Here is a 15,036-nt window from a genome sequence, read left to right as displayed (position 1 = left end):
AACTGTTAATGTTCCCTTTTTTCAGCAAGCAACACCTGACCCTGGTATGAAGAACCTCACCAATCCGACAAAGCCAGAACCGTAAGACTAAAGGTGCTCTTGCAATCTTCGCCCGCTGCACTTCTTCACTCAGACACATTGGTTGCAACCTACTACAAATGGCCTTGAAGCACAGAACACAAAAACTTAAGCATGCTAGAGCCCATATGAAGAGCAAATCTGTTTCACATGAAGAACCACGGGGCCTTGTGAATTGAACTCGTTGCCCTTAGAGGGGGACAAGAGGCTACAGGTCAGGAGGAGACTTTATTTGAAGCCTGATTACACTGCTTGCTTGGGCATCTAATCACTCTGGCTGAGGAAGGAGCAAATAGAACACAGCAAACATTCCGAATGCTGAAATCGGAAGAATCAGGGCGAAGTTATTAGAGTGTGGTGTATACTTTGTCTGCAGACAAAGAAACAACAAATATATCAATGCTCAACCTCACTACCACCATATACCACACCGTCACCTACACAATGACACATGTAGAGGTGAAAAGCCACCCGTTAATAACAAGTGCACTAAAGACTTGAAAAGTACGAGCACTGCCAAGCACAGGTTGGCCTGGACGAGACATTTTTGAAGAAAGTTAATGAATTTGAGGAAAGTAGGGATCTGTGGATGCCACTGCTCTATGTCTTAGCCCTTTCAGGAACATTGAGTTGCTAAGATATCTCAGTTTCTGTTTTTTCCAGTGGACCACGCTCCCGCTGTTGCAGCACTCCGCACATTAGATCAATGTTCCAGTTTGATACAGGTTTTGTTAACTGCCTCTCGATGTGCTTTGAAATTATAACTGCGCATCTTGGCTTTTTTCAGCGCTTTACAGTTCAATGGTATATTTTAAATCTGATGGTTAGTATCTTCAGCATCATGGTTTATTTTGGTCCAGAAGGCGTGTGTGTCTGTCTATCCAGTGTATCTAGTGGCTCACACCTAAGGATGTACCAGGCGGTGTTAAAGAAAAGTACCATTGGATACGTTTATCTGTCTTGATCAAACTGTTGACTTTGCAGTGAAGAATACCAGGTGGGCCTGGTCATGCACATATTTCTTCTCTGACATTTGTGACGACAATCATTCATGAGCATTACAACATGTCTGATGTCATCCAAGCCAAAGTATTATTTCAAAGGATGGAGAGAGATGTTTTGGAACTACTTTGCAATATTTGAGGGAAAACGTATTTTTAAAGAGAACAACTCTTTCATCTAAACATATATTTTGGAGAGAATTGTAAAGAATGGCCAGAATAAGAAAGTTATTTCATGTTCATTCAGCGGACCAATAGCACAAACATTACCTGGTCCCAGTGGTATAAAGAAATCCTGGACAATTCTGGAAATGTGAAATGTTTGTAGAGGTTGATCTTTAGTTATATATCTGTGTGTGTGCTTCGGGGCAGCGCTGTATGTGCTTTGATGCAGCCTAAGCAAAAGTCCAAAAGCAGGTCTCGGATTAAGTAGGTCATCTGAGTAGCTGAACTGCCTGGACTTGTAAAGGCATTAAATGTAGATCTTGCATCCCTTGTCTTTCACATCCCTATTGTCCGGAAGAAGCCGTTGTAGATTTGATTTGTGCTGGTTCGAGTAATGTCGCGGGAAAGATTCCAAGCTGTGCTATCACCAGTTAGCGAGAATGCAGGTAACTGATGTCACAAGTGGTTACCCCTCATGTAGCATGCTACACGTATTAGATAAATCTGCTCTAGGGATCCATCGAAACATACCAGGCGATGCTTCACAATGGACTATAGTAGCTATAAGCATGGGCGTTTCAATTGGAGTCGCTTGCTCTCGTCACACAAAGAACTAGAAGTAGCCAGGTTCACTGGACCGACACACACGTGTGTACTTGTGAAGAGAAAACCACTGTTGGCAAGAGCATTGTGAAGGTTGTGTTACTTCAGTTGGACATTTTGATACTTTATTTGTATTGGTGACAATCATATGGCATCAGTGAATATACTTTCATTACTTAGAACACAGACTGATCTCAGCTCAGAGTCACCATACACCCTTTCTGTAGAGCTCCAGGGAAGTATCCCAAGAGGGCCACCAAGCACTGTTCTGGCTACCACAGTGTACACAACTTGCATTTAACCACTCTGTTTGTGCACATGAAAAAACAACATCAATTTCCTCCACAGAGTTGTACTTTGATGTGGGAAACCACTGAGAAGACAACCCACTTTCAACCTGTTACAGGTAACAAGTATCAAGATGACACAAACATGTTTTTTTATTTTATCTGTTTTTATCTACTGAAAGACTATAAAGGCAGAAGTTTAATAATTCAACACCGTTAAACAGTATTAAAATAACTTTACTAGCTCCTGGTCAAGTTGAAAACGATGTGCCAGGCTGTAAAAGGAGCAAGTTTGAGGAATTGTGTTTAACAAGGTAAGGTCAAAAAGACCAAAATGAAATCCATGGGGGCATTATGGCACCATTACTGATTCACACTATCTGGGGAGTGGGATTCTCAGTAAGCATTGATCACTTGGTTCCTTTTATTTGGGATGCCTTCTCTACGTCTGTTTCTGAATCACTCAAGATCTGTGACACGAACATGCACGGTGTGTTGATAGGTAAGAGCATCTAGTTATACTTCGCCTCTTCAGATAGGTTTTGATGGATCCGAAGATGGTGACAGGTAGAAATTATGGACAAGCACTCAGGGGTCTCAAATTTCGTCATTGCTAGGACGAAAAAAATAATGGAATTTAATTTCCACAAAAACTTGCATTTGAACTGAGACAATTTTAAGAGGGAGAATATGGTGCTCATAGAAGAGTGCACCACATGAAATAACTCACTCTGCTCAACAGTATAAATCAGGAGAAGCTCTATTCCAACAACATTCCTGCCAAGCCAAGCTTCCACTGACTTTCCACCACCCACATACATTATATATTGAATCACAGATGTACATATACCATTACATGCACCCTTGAATGTGCACATGCTGCTGGAGACCCTACACCAAAATCTTAAATAGTAACATTTTTAGCTAAAACAAAATTGTCATTCAATCGCCTGACTGAGGTGTGGTGGAATACATGTAGATAGCGGGGTACTTTGTGTGGTGCCAAGGGACCGAGGTGTCTGGCATCACAATCCCATGGTCCACATCCAAAGAATTTAAGACAGAGAAAAACAAGTGGTTATTCCAATCCCAATGAGTAGATGGAAGGATTATATATCTAGAGATGATACATGCTGCAGATCTACCTTTTAAAGGAAAACAACGTTTTTCTTTTGGGTGGTCCAGCTTTAACCTTATATTATTTGAGGTTTAGGACATAGTCCACAAGAAACTGTAGATTTTTATGTCCACCTAATACTTGGTCCGATCCAATTTCTCACAATACTTGTTTTTTGTATCACACGTTTTGGATCACAATACCGGAGGTTCTGAAGGATGAGAGCCCCTCCAGGTGAAGCAGACTAGGATTACTGTAAAGTAATTAAACTATTTATTTTTCGAAGTCCACTAATTTGCTGCTCTGGCATGAGTGTAGTGAAAAAAACTGTGCATTTACTGCTATGATGTTAAACAAATTCTAGAGAAAACCACGGCAACTAGGCTACACCACCTAATGGCAAAATGTTCCCCCATTTCTACAACACATGGACCGAGGCCTTTGATATAAAATAGCTTTTTTTCAAACAAAAAAAACTGAAAATCGCATAAAATAAACTCCTCTGGCAAAGAAAGAAACAAAATACTTTCAATCAAACGTTTGATTAAAAATGTTAAATTAACAAAATGCAATATATCCAAAACATTGTCAAAAATGTGGGACTAAAAGGCTGCAATTTCCTTAACAAACAATACAATGTTGGGCTTCATTTTTACCCCTAAATAAATAAAACTTTGAACTGTAAAATGTCTTCGTTAAAGCATCCTCAGCACGCATGTGTTTGTATAACTTAAACGTTAAAGGCTTCACCCTTGTCAGGTTACATTTATCATTCTAATGAGCAGTCCTCGTTAATCACGGCTTTACAGCTCTTTAAGGTTAGGACTTGGGAACTGGGAATCTCAGACTGAATTTGAAAAATAACAATGTAAACTCATTGAGGACTGTGCATGCTTAAAAAACAGGGGGAAGATCTCTCTTGACTGCCATCTGCTTCTTTGAATTTATAGTCATGCGATTCATGGCTTCAAACATTAACTTCTAAGAGTGTCAGTTTCATGCCCAATTATCAGAATAATCCATGACTATCTAAATAAGCTAGTATCATTAGGATTCCTGAAAATCTGTATTGATTTGGAACTCTTGGACCAACTGTGAACACCTTTGCTCTAGAAAACATAGGCTCTGCCAGGAGTGTTCTGAATTGAATGAACAATTAATCACAATATTTAAATGTTATGGGCTGAAATTCAGTTTACTTTAACAGATCTCGTCTGCAGTCCCTTCCGTAAAACTAAAGTGCCCTAGTTGTTCAGATGTAAATGCATGTTGCATCCCTGGGACACTACTTGGAATACCACCCCTCGAGTAGATGGCAAACGAGAAGCATGAGCAGTAGGGAACGTGGTTGATCAAGCAGGGAAGATCCAAACTGGCCAACAACAGTAGTAAGATGTAATTGATGGGATCCCCCTAAATTTACTTTGTCTGAACTTGTTTCAAATACACAATGACCTTGGGTTGAACTAGGGCCTTTCGAGGAATGCATCCACCCTCCAACACAGGATCTGCAGGTGAACATATTATGTCAATCGCAAAAAGAGATATAGTAGAAAGATAGAGGAGCTGAAAGACAAAGGAAGTAAATGAAGGGCGGAAACCAGAGTAAACAGACTAAATACCAGAAGAACTAGAAGTGAATAGAGAGAAAGCAAATGTATGTCTTAACCTGTGAAATGGGGAAAAATAGAAGCAAGGAGAAAGGTATGTGGCAGAATGTGGGGAAAGTATGTGCATGCAATCGCCCAAAACAAAGTGATGATCAAGAATATAAAAGTACTGAAGGGTTGAATGTGAGCGACTGGTGGAGCTTGTTATACTGCGATGACAGATACCAGAGTCTTCCAATGTTGGAGAGTCGAGTAATATTTCTATGTTGCTATGCTAAGGGATCAAATAGCTCTCATGCTACAGTCAAATCACTTTTTCATATGAAATCAAGGAACTTTCTTCATGCTAGGAGTTAAGTAAAGTTTGTATGCTGTGGGGTAAATGTCATTTTCTTATAGTAAGAGGGCAAGTCAGTTTCCCAAATAAAGGAGTTAACTTGTTGAGCTGAGGGATCACTTCAGCATCCCATGCCAAGCTAAGATGTCAAGTAACCTCATGATAAGGTGTCAACTAACATTCCATGATGAAATCTCAACCCGCTTCCTCGTATATGGGGTCCAGGAAGACTCGTTTCATGCTGAAAAGGAACCTTTTACGCTAAGGTGATAAGCAAAGTTCTAAAGTCACAGTAACAGTCTTGTGACCTCACGGGTATTGGTCTAAGTATTGAAGTAACCATTGCATGCTCAGCAGTGAAGGGATATGCTTGTCTTGCTGAACTACCCTCACCACTTCAAGCAAATTACCTTAAGTTAAGGACCTAGGATAAGGGATGGGGGTTTACAGAACACCAAGAAACCAATCTTTTAATGGTTAAAAATTATGCTAACTAGGTTTATGTGTAACACGTGACTGTAATAGTTGCCACATTGCTAAGAACAATACCAGTGGTTCTATCATCTAACTCAATAGCACTCATTACATTAATCTCAGAAGCATGAAAGGCCAACTCTGGTCTCCTACAATTTTAAACTCAGACCGTATGGATTCAGCACGGATCCTATAACACGCTTAGTTGGTTTCTCACCATGCTATTGCTTGTTGCATTCTATCATATTAGCAGCACTTGTGACATAAGTGGAGGACCCATGAAGCCTTTAGCATCTTTCTCTCTAGATATTACTACTGAGGAACTGTGTGTGGAAAGCCATGCTATTTCCCTTTATCTCTTTCCCTTTATGTCATGTCAACTTTTCTTCATGCTGGGATAGTCAACAGTGTTGCCCCTTCTGGCCCTCGACTATCAGTATCAGTGATTGTAGGCCATGTGTGCACATTTGCAGATGAGTTGTTCTACATAAGACCATGTTTTTCCTGTATACTGGTCTATGCTACTGGCTCTAATGCCCCACTTGGCAGTTGTTGTTTTACAGAATACTTTAGTGTGCCATTCTAGAAGGAATGTCCTGAGGCCCTGACCATCACTTGGTCAAGTTATATACACCATGTCCAGTTCCAGCTCTGTGGTTGCATGCAGTATCGTCTGTAGTGATACACCATCACGCTCACCGTACACTGTTGTCCACCTTCCTTAGGGCTGTAGTATGAGTGTGATCATCTGACATTGCCCTCTCGTTCGAGAAAGCAGCCGTCGTTCTTGTTTTGTATAGTCATTCTGAGTACATGGCAGAGTACCACATCTCACACTGGTGCTTTTGAGCATGTATCTATAATGCACCCTCTGCACACTTCTAGTCCATCCACAGACCACCAGTTTCACAAGACCAGTATTCTTTAAGATTTGATTAATTCACTCTGCATACTCAATCACTGACCTCCAAAATGTATGTGGCACCAATATCAGTATTATTGGTCAGTGCTTATCCTACTTCTCATTTTGAACACATCCCAATGGCTAGACCTAGGGTGAGTGAGACAATAGTCCCTATGTGGCTGGTCGGAGGAGTCACAGGCCAAATCAGGAATACCAAGTGCTTGGAGATGTATAAAATACTGGGAAATACATGGAAGAATCAACGTGGAAACACCAATGCCACGCTATCCCCAAATATTCTGTAAACTGGATTATTTCCTCCACTCCACCTCATTCAGAGTTACTGATACCCACGTTATCAGTAACCCCTGGGGGCATGAGTGGGCCTATTGGGCATACATTTACCTGAAATTTGAGCCACAGGACAAAACTGAGTTAAAAAGTGCATGAAGTTGCTTGGATAAAACAGGCAATGATGAAGTATCGAACAGTTGCTTGCACCTTTCCAGTGCACATCTTTAGAACAATTAAACCGATGCCTCCTAAAATGCAAAACCGAAATTAAAAAAAACACACATACATTTATTTCCTTCTTTTCCAATAAGGGAGGTACATTTGAGAGAAAGCTGGCGGTCAGTGCTTCTGTGTCCTTTGATTTCTATTGGGTAATTTAAATATGAGTTGGTGGGATATGGAAGATGTCCAAGTCTTGAGACTTGGTCATGCACCTTGAAGCTGGTCAGAGATCTCATTACCATGCTAGCCATCCAAGTGGCTCACCATTCCATCAACAATTGCCATTACTTTAACAATTTCTAGAATTAGAACAGTCAAATGGCCAGCAGGTTGAAGCAATAACTATGGTCGACACAATGGCTACACTGATGTAATGGCCGTTCTACCAAGGAGTCAAGCAGTGACATGTCTCCCCTTAACTTTCCATATAAAATGATTGATGTAGTGCACTGTTCTTTCTCTGACTGTACACACTGTTCTTGCACCAGATAGGTCAAGGATATATGGTCTTCAGTAGTTTAAGTTCCCTACGCGTCATTGTTACCCCCATTCGTCTTTCACACGTTCTTAAACAATGAGACCACTGTAGCCAAAATAGATTTTCCTTCCCAAGAAACTTGATTTTAAGCCTATTTTTCCACATATTTATTGTTCAGACCTTGGACTCTGGCACTGCATAGCCTAGAAAATTACTAAGACAAGAACATTTCAGTTCTGTTTAGTAATAGTCAATTGTACCTTCTGGATGCGTTTAGGTCTTTTACCAATCTGAAGCCCTCCTGCAAAGAGCTACAACTTATTTTTTAATATCAAAAACATGTTTTATATAAATTGTGCCTAAGTCTATATCACGACTGAATAATGCACGTGGACCTTTGTATTGAATACAATTATTTTCTACTAAATATCATAAATATTATATAAATGTGTTATATTTTTGTGATACTGCTGAATGCCTGATGTATGTACAAACTTGAATGTCGATCTGCCGGAATGGGTCTGTTCAGCTGAATTCACTCACTCTGACCTTAGCAGCATTCCTTGACGAATAAAACACTCACATTAAAGACTGACAGATCAGCACATTTGTCATGTGGTGTGTTTATTGTGATAATTAAAACATGTTCCAAATGATTTCAATTTCTTGGTGATGCCTTGGTTTATGTGTAGTATTACATACCTTTTTTTATCAATCGAAAACCTTTGAAAGGATATGATGTTTAAAGACAGTATTTCGCGACAGAGATCTGAGCTAGGCTCAGCACCAGGTTAGGTATGTAAACGTGGCTCAAAAAATCTGCAGCAAGAGAAACTTTTGGAGTAGAAGATTCCCCAGCGTCCTTTTTTAGGGTCGAGCCTGCGTTGCATGCGCTTGCGCATGCGTATCGCAGCGAGACGCTTTTGTATTTTGAAATGGGCTCGGAGCCCTGTCAACTTCACGTCAGTGTTTTTTATTGGTTCGTGGGCTTGCCTAATAAAATCTGTTTGCTTTCATTAGTCGAAGGCACGCATACATCATGCCTTTTCCGGTGGCTAGCCCTCCTCGAGCGCAGCGACTAAGTACAGAAAGCATGTGAGGCTCGCTGTTTTCAATCGGGCTCGTGGACTTCTTTTTCTCTAATTTACGAGCGCGATCTCACTTGGCAGAAGTCAAGCGCTTTACATAGTTAATTTCACTTTTTCGAGTTATGTACATAAATGCACTTTTGCCCGATAGGTGAAAAGTCGGGTTAGGAGTTTACAACGCGATCAGCTCTAACATGAGCAAACGCGAGACCCGTTGCATTGTAAATGCTGGTTTTGTTTGTTTTTTTGGCTGAGGACACAGCTACATTAAATTTAACATAAGACTTCAGTTGTAATATCCTTATTGGAATATGGTTTAATTAGTGCCTCAATCAAACGAAATGTAGACTACTTTTAAATGTGGGGGTAGCAGGATATTAGACTTTGTCCCTGAAGTTGACAAACTGAAAATTAAATTTCAAAAACGTTTTGCAGATGGTTTTTCAAATGTTTTCAGGAAAATATGGATTGACTTTGGCCCTGCATATCAATCGCCGTCCTTTATCTGGCTTTTTGCATGAGCTGTTTTGACCTTTTAAAAAATAAAAAATAGAGGCTAGCATTACGCTTCAGCTCCGTTTAATGGCACTCCAAAAGCAGCACCTAGAATCTTAAATCTTACAACAGTCCATACCCTTTTAAATCCTGCTTCTTTGGCTCTCCATACAATGTATTCTGCGAAAACCCAATGGATTTGTTAGTAGTTGTAGTCCCCTCAAGCTGGTCTCAGTGAAGGAAACTTTAGAGCTAATGTCCACATTCCATTGTGGAGATTCCCATCCCCTATCTCAGAATCATATAACATCCATCCATCTATCTACAACAGCCCCTTTGTAAATTGACAGTCTCAAAATACTAAACTAGTTTTTCCCATCACTGTACCCATTCACACCTTTTAACAGCCATCTATCGGAATGCCTTGACTCATATAATTCCACTCGTCAAGATGATGGCACACCTAAATTTTAATTTAAAGGACCACATCTAAGAAGACTCCTTTGGCACTCAATATTGGCTTTTTTTTTTTTTTTAAATAAAATAAAAACACCCGGTTTCCTTTCTTGGTTGCACTGGGCAGGTGTAGCATCAATAGCCAGGACATGATTCAGGATTTTGAGTGCTGGCCAACAGAGGATGCCTTGACACAAGGCAATGTGTATCCTAATAACTGGAATCTGCGAGCTGTTTGTTACTGCCATTTTTTCCTCAGAAATCCTAAAAGGAATAGAGTAGAGTTTGAAGCCTGCCCACTTTGTGTCCAACCACATTCCAATCTGTATAATGCACTGGTGCGCATGGACAGAAGTCACTCAGCAACCAAGTATGGTGGCTTGAGTTCTGACAAACGTGGCCCTGCTTCCTGCAATCGGTGTGTAAGGACTTGTCTTGGAGCAACTAAATGATGGCAAGCAACTCCGGCGCCCCGCTTCAAAAACCACAAACTGTTAAATGTCAACTGCAGCAACGAGCTCCGAAAATAGACCGTGCCAGTGACCACAAGTATGTAACGAATGGTGCCCCATCCTTTACAGAGCTCCGAGAACCAACCAGCATCATGGTAGAAAGTATTTTTTTTACCCACCAGATACTGGTAAAGTAGCACACAACTTCATCTGCCAGTAACTGCAGCCATTGGTGCTCCGTTGGTCTACAGAACAGAAACCCCTCATTTTCCATTGACAGATAAAATAAATACTTAATTGCTAAAGATCGCTGAGCTAACCTTTGCTTATGCACATCAAATCAAATCCATCAGAGCTGGCTGAGAGCCCAGTACAGACACCCATGCCACCACTCCATACACAATAGCTACAGCTATCCAGAATTGTCTTGCCAGCAAAGCACCCTTCTCAGCTGACCTGTCTGTCAAGAGGAAACTGGAAGGCTTAGGATTGTTGGGGAAGAGAACAGAAATGGCTCTGGCAAGAAAGGGAGACAAGGGTGAACAGAACTAAATAACAGACCATTATTAGGCCAGGAAACCTCAATACATCAAACAATAAGTGGCTTTTTAGCCCATGGCATTTTGCAGTCCGGGACGTCGATTTGATTTCATCAGAATAACAAAAAATAAAATCTCATTGCCCTGTTCGCCATGATGTAGTGGAGTGTGGACATATGGTGATGTGCAGCCAAAGGATTTAGGTTCCAAAAGGAAGCAAGACACTGCCACAAATACGGGCTGAAAGATAGCCATGACCTGTTTGCCCCCACATCTAACGAGTATTAGTCCTGTGTAAGAGTTACCCACCATTTGGCAGTTTCTTGCCATGGCATCACATAGCAATTAGCAATATACTTTCCAACCGCAACTGCCAAAGCTACTTTTAGGTCTCCGCTCTAGACAGCGCGCATGCACTCTCTCGAAAAGAGACCTGCTGCATGTGGTTTGAGCTCAGCCCATCCATAGAATTGCAATCTGCTAGATTACTCATCACGCCATTATTCGTACTTCCCATTTGTCCATGACATTCATGCCCCCTCCATTCTTTAGCCCTTCCCGAGAGCAGGGACTAAGTACTACTATTCATACACAGCAGACATTTTAGGAAATGGTTTCGGGACTACTTTTCTCTTTGGTTTAACAGCACTCTAGACAGTGCTTGTGCTTTTCACAGCTGCTCTTGCAATGTAATGCTTCATCATTAATCAAGTGCTTGCAAAACAACTGTGCACCGGGTGCAACTCAACATCCAAACATGCATTCAAAACAGTACTACAATTACAACTCCTCTCATTACTGTAGTCAAAGATTCACTGTGCTTTTCTGCAGCCTTCCAGTTTCCTGAGCACCGATAAACCCATTTTAATCAATAAAAGCTGCCGCCTGGCTGGCAGGCCCTGATAAGGAAGGCGCTCTGAAACCGGAAAACATTTTTCGCCACTCGCTTTTCCAAACCCCTGCATCATGTTTTCACCAGACTTTTCCCACAAACAGGCGGACTTCACAGAAGGCACTGGTGCTCCAGCTGAAATCTCATGGGTTAATTTGCTATCTTCTCAAAATACATCCATGTGTGCACGGTTTAGTAGTGTAGTGTTTCTCTAACATTGTAAGCAAAAGCTCACAATTACCATACATGTGCATAAGAGGCATCACCAACTTAAGTGATTATTGCACGCACATCAGTTTTACTTGGAAACCAACAGATGTCCGGGCAAGCTATAAAAAATAAATCCAATAGCTCGGGGAGGTGCTGAGACTTATTGGCCTCGCCAATGCTTGTTAACGTTTAACCGACATCTTGGTAATGGGACACTGGAAGTTACAGTGGTACATTTTGAGACTTTTGAAGAACAATTTTGGACTGGACATACTTTAATAGTTGACAGTGTGTGTGTGTAAATATATGTACATACACATCTGTAGTCTGCTCTTAAACATGCACTTGAAGCATTTTCATCCGCAGGTTTCAGTAATGTACGTTCACTGCTGCTTGATAATTCCGGATGCCTTGATCAAAGAGGTTCAGACTTGTAATTGTTGATAAAAATGAGCACTACTGTGGAATGAGTATTTCTAACGTTAATATTACAAACATAACAGATTAGGAAAGGATGTCGATGTCCTTTGAGTAAACACCTCATTTAGGTCAAGAATATTCAATATAAAGTTGACAATCGTGTTGTGTGGGCTCCAGTTATGAGCCAGTCACCCCAGGGCTAGTCCCTTGTTTAAAGTAAGGGGCTGTGGTAAGTCTGACCCATAAAGTAGAAGTTGCAATTGAACCTGCCCTTGAACACAACAAATGCCCTTATCAGGTTGGTAATTATTTAGAAAAGCAACTCAACTTAAACTGCCTGTTAAGATTTGCTTCTCAAATTATTCAATGTAGAAGAGAGATGCACACATCTAGGGAACCAGGGATGATAGTACACAAAAGACTTAAAGTGCCACAGGTAATATAGCCAGCAATAGGGCTGGTTGGCGTAATTTCACCATGGATTGTGTACTCGGTTTTTTACTTAGGAGAGGGGAAGAGACTGCTAATTACTTCGGAAAGCATCTTTTATCATACTAGAGAAAAGGATATCCCTTATAGAGGAAATCTGTAATGGACACTTAATGTTAATTTAATAGAAAATGATTAAATTAAGCATGTTCGGTTGCATAACTAGGCCACATCAGACTGCAGTGGCGTTCATGAAATGCTGCAGAAAAACTGCATTTTTGGGTTCATGAGGTCCTACACTTACACGTCCCTCAATTTCAGAATATCAGTAAAAATTGTCTGAGTTATGGTCTGGCTTACCGCAAATGTATAACTGTTCTTCTCTCCAGATAGATTTTTCTGTTACAAATTCAAAGTTACTTAGCCAGGTACCACTGTAGTTCAACGAGCTGTCTCAGCGACATACATTAAGTACAGTGGAAGATGCTTTATAAAGTAGGAGTTTGCAAAGTTGTTTTATAAACTAATTGTTTGTCATGAATGAAACCATATCCATTTAACTTTTCAAAGGTAATGTTATGAAAATACGCGCCTTCTGTCCCAATCATCATCATAGCCGTTTTATATTGGAGAAGAGCTGGTGATGTTTTGGCTTTTCTTTGGAGGCAGACTGTATAAGGCTATTTTGTAGATTTACTTATAATTATGCCAATTCTTTTGAAATATGAATCTTTCTGCGATGTTTTTTAAATAAACCAGCGTTGATCAGTTTAGAATCTTGTTGTGCAGGTTTTATCAATAGCCTTGGACTAGCTTTATGAGACTCAGTCCCATCCCACCTAAATACCATCTTACAGTCACCATCATACCATGAAGCATATGTGTTTGGTGTGGCACTATAGAGAATCCTGCAAGACTTAATTACAATTCAAAATGCTGCCCCATTCTAGTAACCTGACAAGACTTGCAGCACAGGTCAAAGTAATAGTAATCAGAACTCTTGTAAAGATCACTACTTAATGGATGTCACTTTTAAAATTATTTTGTTGCTTTCTCTAGATGGTTGCATTTAAAGTGCATGCATCTGTTATATCCAGTTTCCTTTCCATGTTGGTTTTTAGGTCAGGCGCACAAGCGCCCTGCCCTGTTGTAATACACCTGCAGGTTTTTAACCACGCCCACCCATCACTATCATTCTCAGGCTTGCCTTTCAAAAATCCTTTATCATAGGTAAACGCTTTATGTTTGTCCCTCCTTGGGGCAGTTTTGTTACCGCCTTAGCCATTGACCCTGTAACATGGATAATTGCACATTTGTCGATACTTTTGCCAGCGAGCAAACTTTTTTCCTTTTGTGGCTCCCCTTCATACTCCTACTGTCACATCAACAAAAGCTGTGAGCAGCCTGAAGAAGCAGCTCCGACTAAATTAATTTATAAAAAAAACTCTGAAACCGGATTCTACTCATTTTCAAAAGCATCAACACTACTATGTTAAGGTGCTCCCTACAGCTGAAAAGCATTAGACCTCCAACATTAGTGCTCCAACAGCAGACTCGCCTTTTTTTTAATGCAATATCAAATTTCCTTCTTACCACTTGTCTACCTCACTTCAGTAGTGGAATAAATTGTTATTCGTAGTTGCAGAGTGCCCCCTCCCTCCCCAGAATACCTCACTCAAACAATGGACTGTCATCACCCATTACTGCACATCATGGACACCTGACAGGATTCAGTTTCCTTTTCTCCACTTTAGTCCTTCAGCCACATTTCCCAATCCAGTTAAAACTCTTGTCTTGCCCTACCCAAGATTTCAGCAGACGTCGGATGCATTACTGCTCAAGACTATAGTATAGAGAAAGGCCAAGCACGATGCCCTACAGTAAGGAACAAACAGCAATGCATTCAGTGTGTTTCACTTCTGGGAGGATAATGCCCGACTATAGACTAGTGTGCTAGACACCACACAGGCTTGACTCACACTAATGGTTAGCAAGTATTCCATGCACTGAATGAGCAACCGCACTGCATATGGAGCTCGCACCCAATGAGAGAAACTGTGGTGCAACACTTGAAACTTGCACCTAAGATGCAAGGTCAACACCAACTGAATGAGGCCTACCATCCTAAGTACTACATGCCTCCCCCCTCTTTAATCATAGTATTATTTGTTTCAGTGGGCTTGATCAACTACACACCCCAGATACACATTCTCAACCATTACATTATTTCGTGCAGCTCTCAGTTCCACCAAGCTCAGTGCAGATGCTTTCCCTCAGTCCAGAGTTTGCAGCTTTACTTCCTGATAACCTCTGCTTCTGGAAGGTTTACTTCCAAGCACCCGCAGTACTACATTCTTGCCACACATTCCAGATAGCATGATATGGCCCCTTATTGGTTTCTAAACGCATGCTCGCCACAAAAATGTAAAGTGATTGAGTCAAATGTTTTCAGTTTCAAGTTTGAATACATTGACAAAAGCAGGAA

General features: G+C 40.8%; 1 protein-coding gene across 2 annotated transcripts in view; it reads left to right on the top strand.

Moving 5' to 3' along the window:
• LOC138268689 (KN motif and ankyrin repeat domain-containing protein 1-like) overlaps positions 1-3,758 on the top strand; it is a 110,753-nt gene extending 106,995 nt beyond the window's left edge. For both annotated transcript variants that reach the window (XM_069218595.1, XM_069218594.1), the window contains exon 12: positions 26-3,758. In XM_069218595.1, the coding sequence (XP_069074696.1) occupies positions 26-85 (60 nt within the window). In that variant the 3' untranslated portion in view covers positions 86-3,758. The remainder of the gene's footprint in view (positions 1-25) is intronic.
• The last annotated feature ends 11,278 nt before the right edge of the window (positions 3,759-15,036 follow it).

The sequence above is a fragment of the Pleurodeles waltl genome, chromosome 12 (genome assembly GCF_031143425.1).
Source record: "Pleurodeles waltl isolate 20211129_DDA chromosome 12, aPleWal1.hap1.20221129, whole genome shotgun sequence".
NCBI lineage: Eukaryota > Metazoa > Chordata > Amphibia > Caudata > Salamandridae > Pleurodeles > Pleurodeles waltl.
Note: the sequence above shows the minus strand (reverse complement) of the source record. Positions and strands in the feature narration are given on the sequence as shown.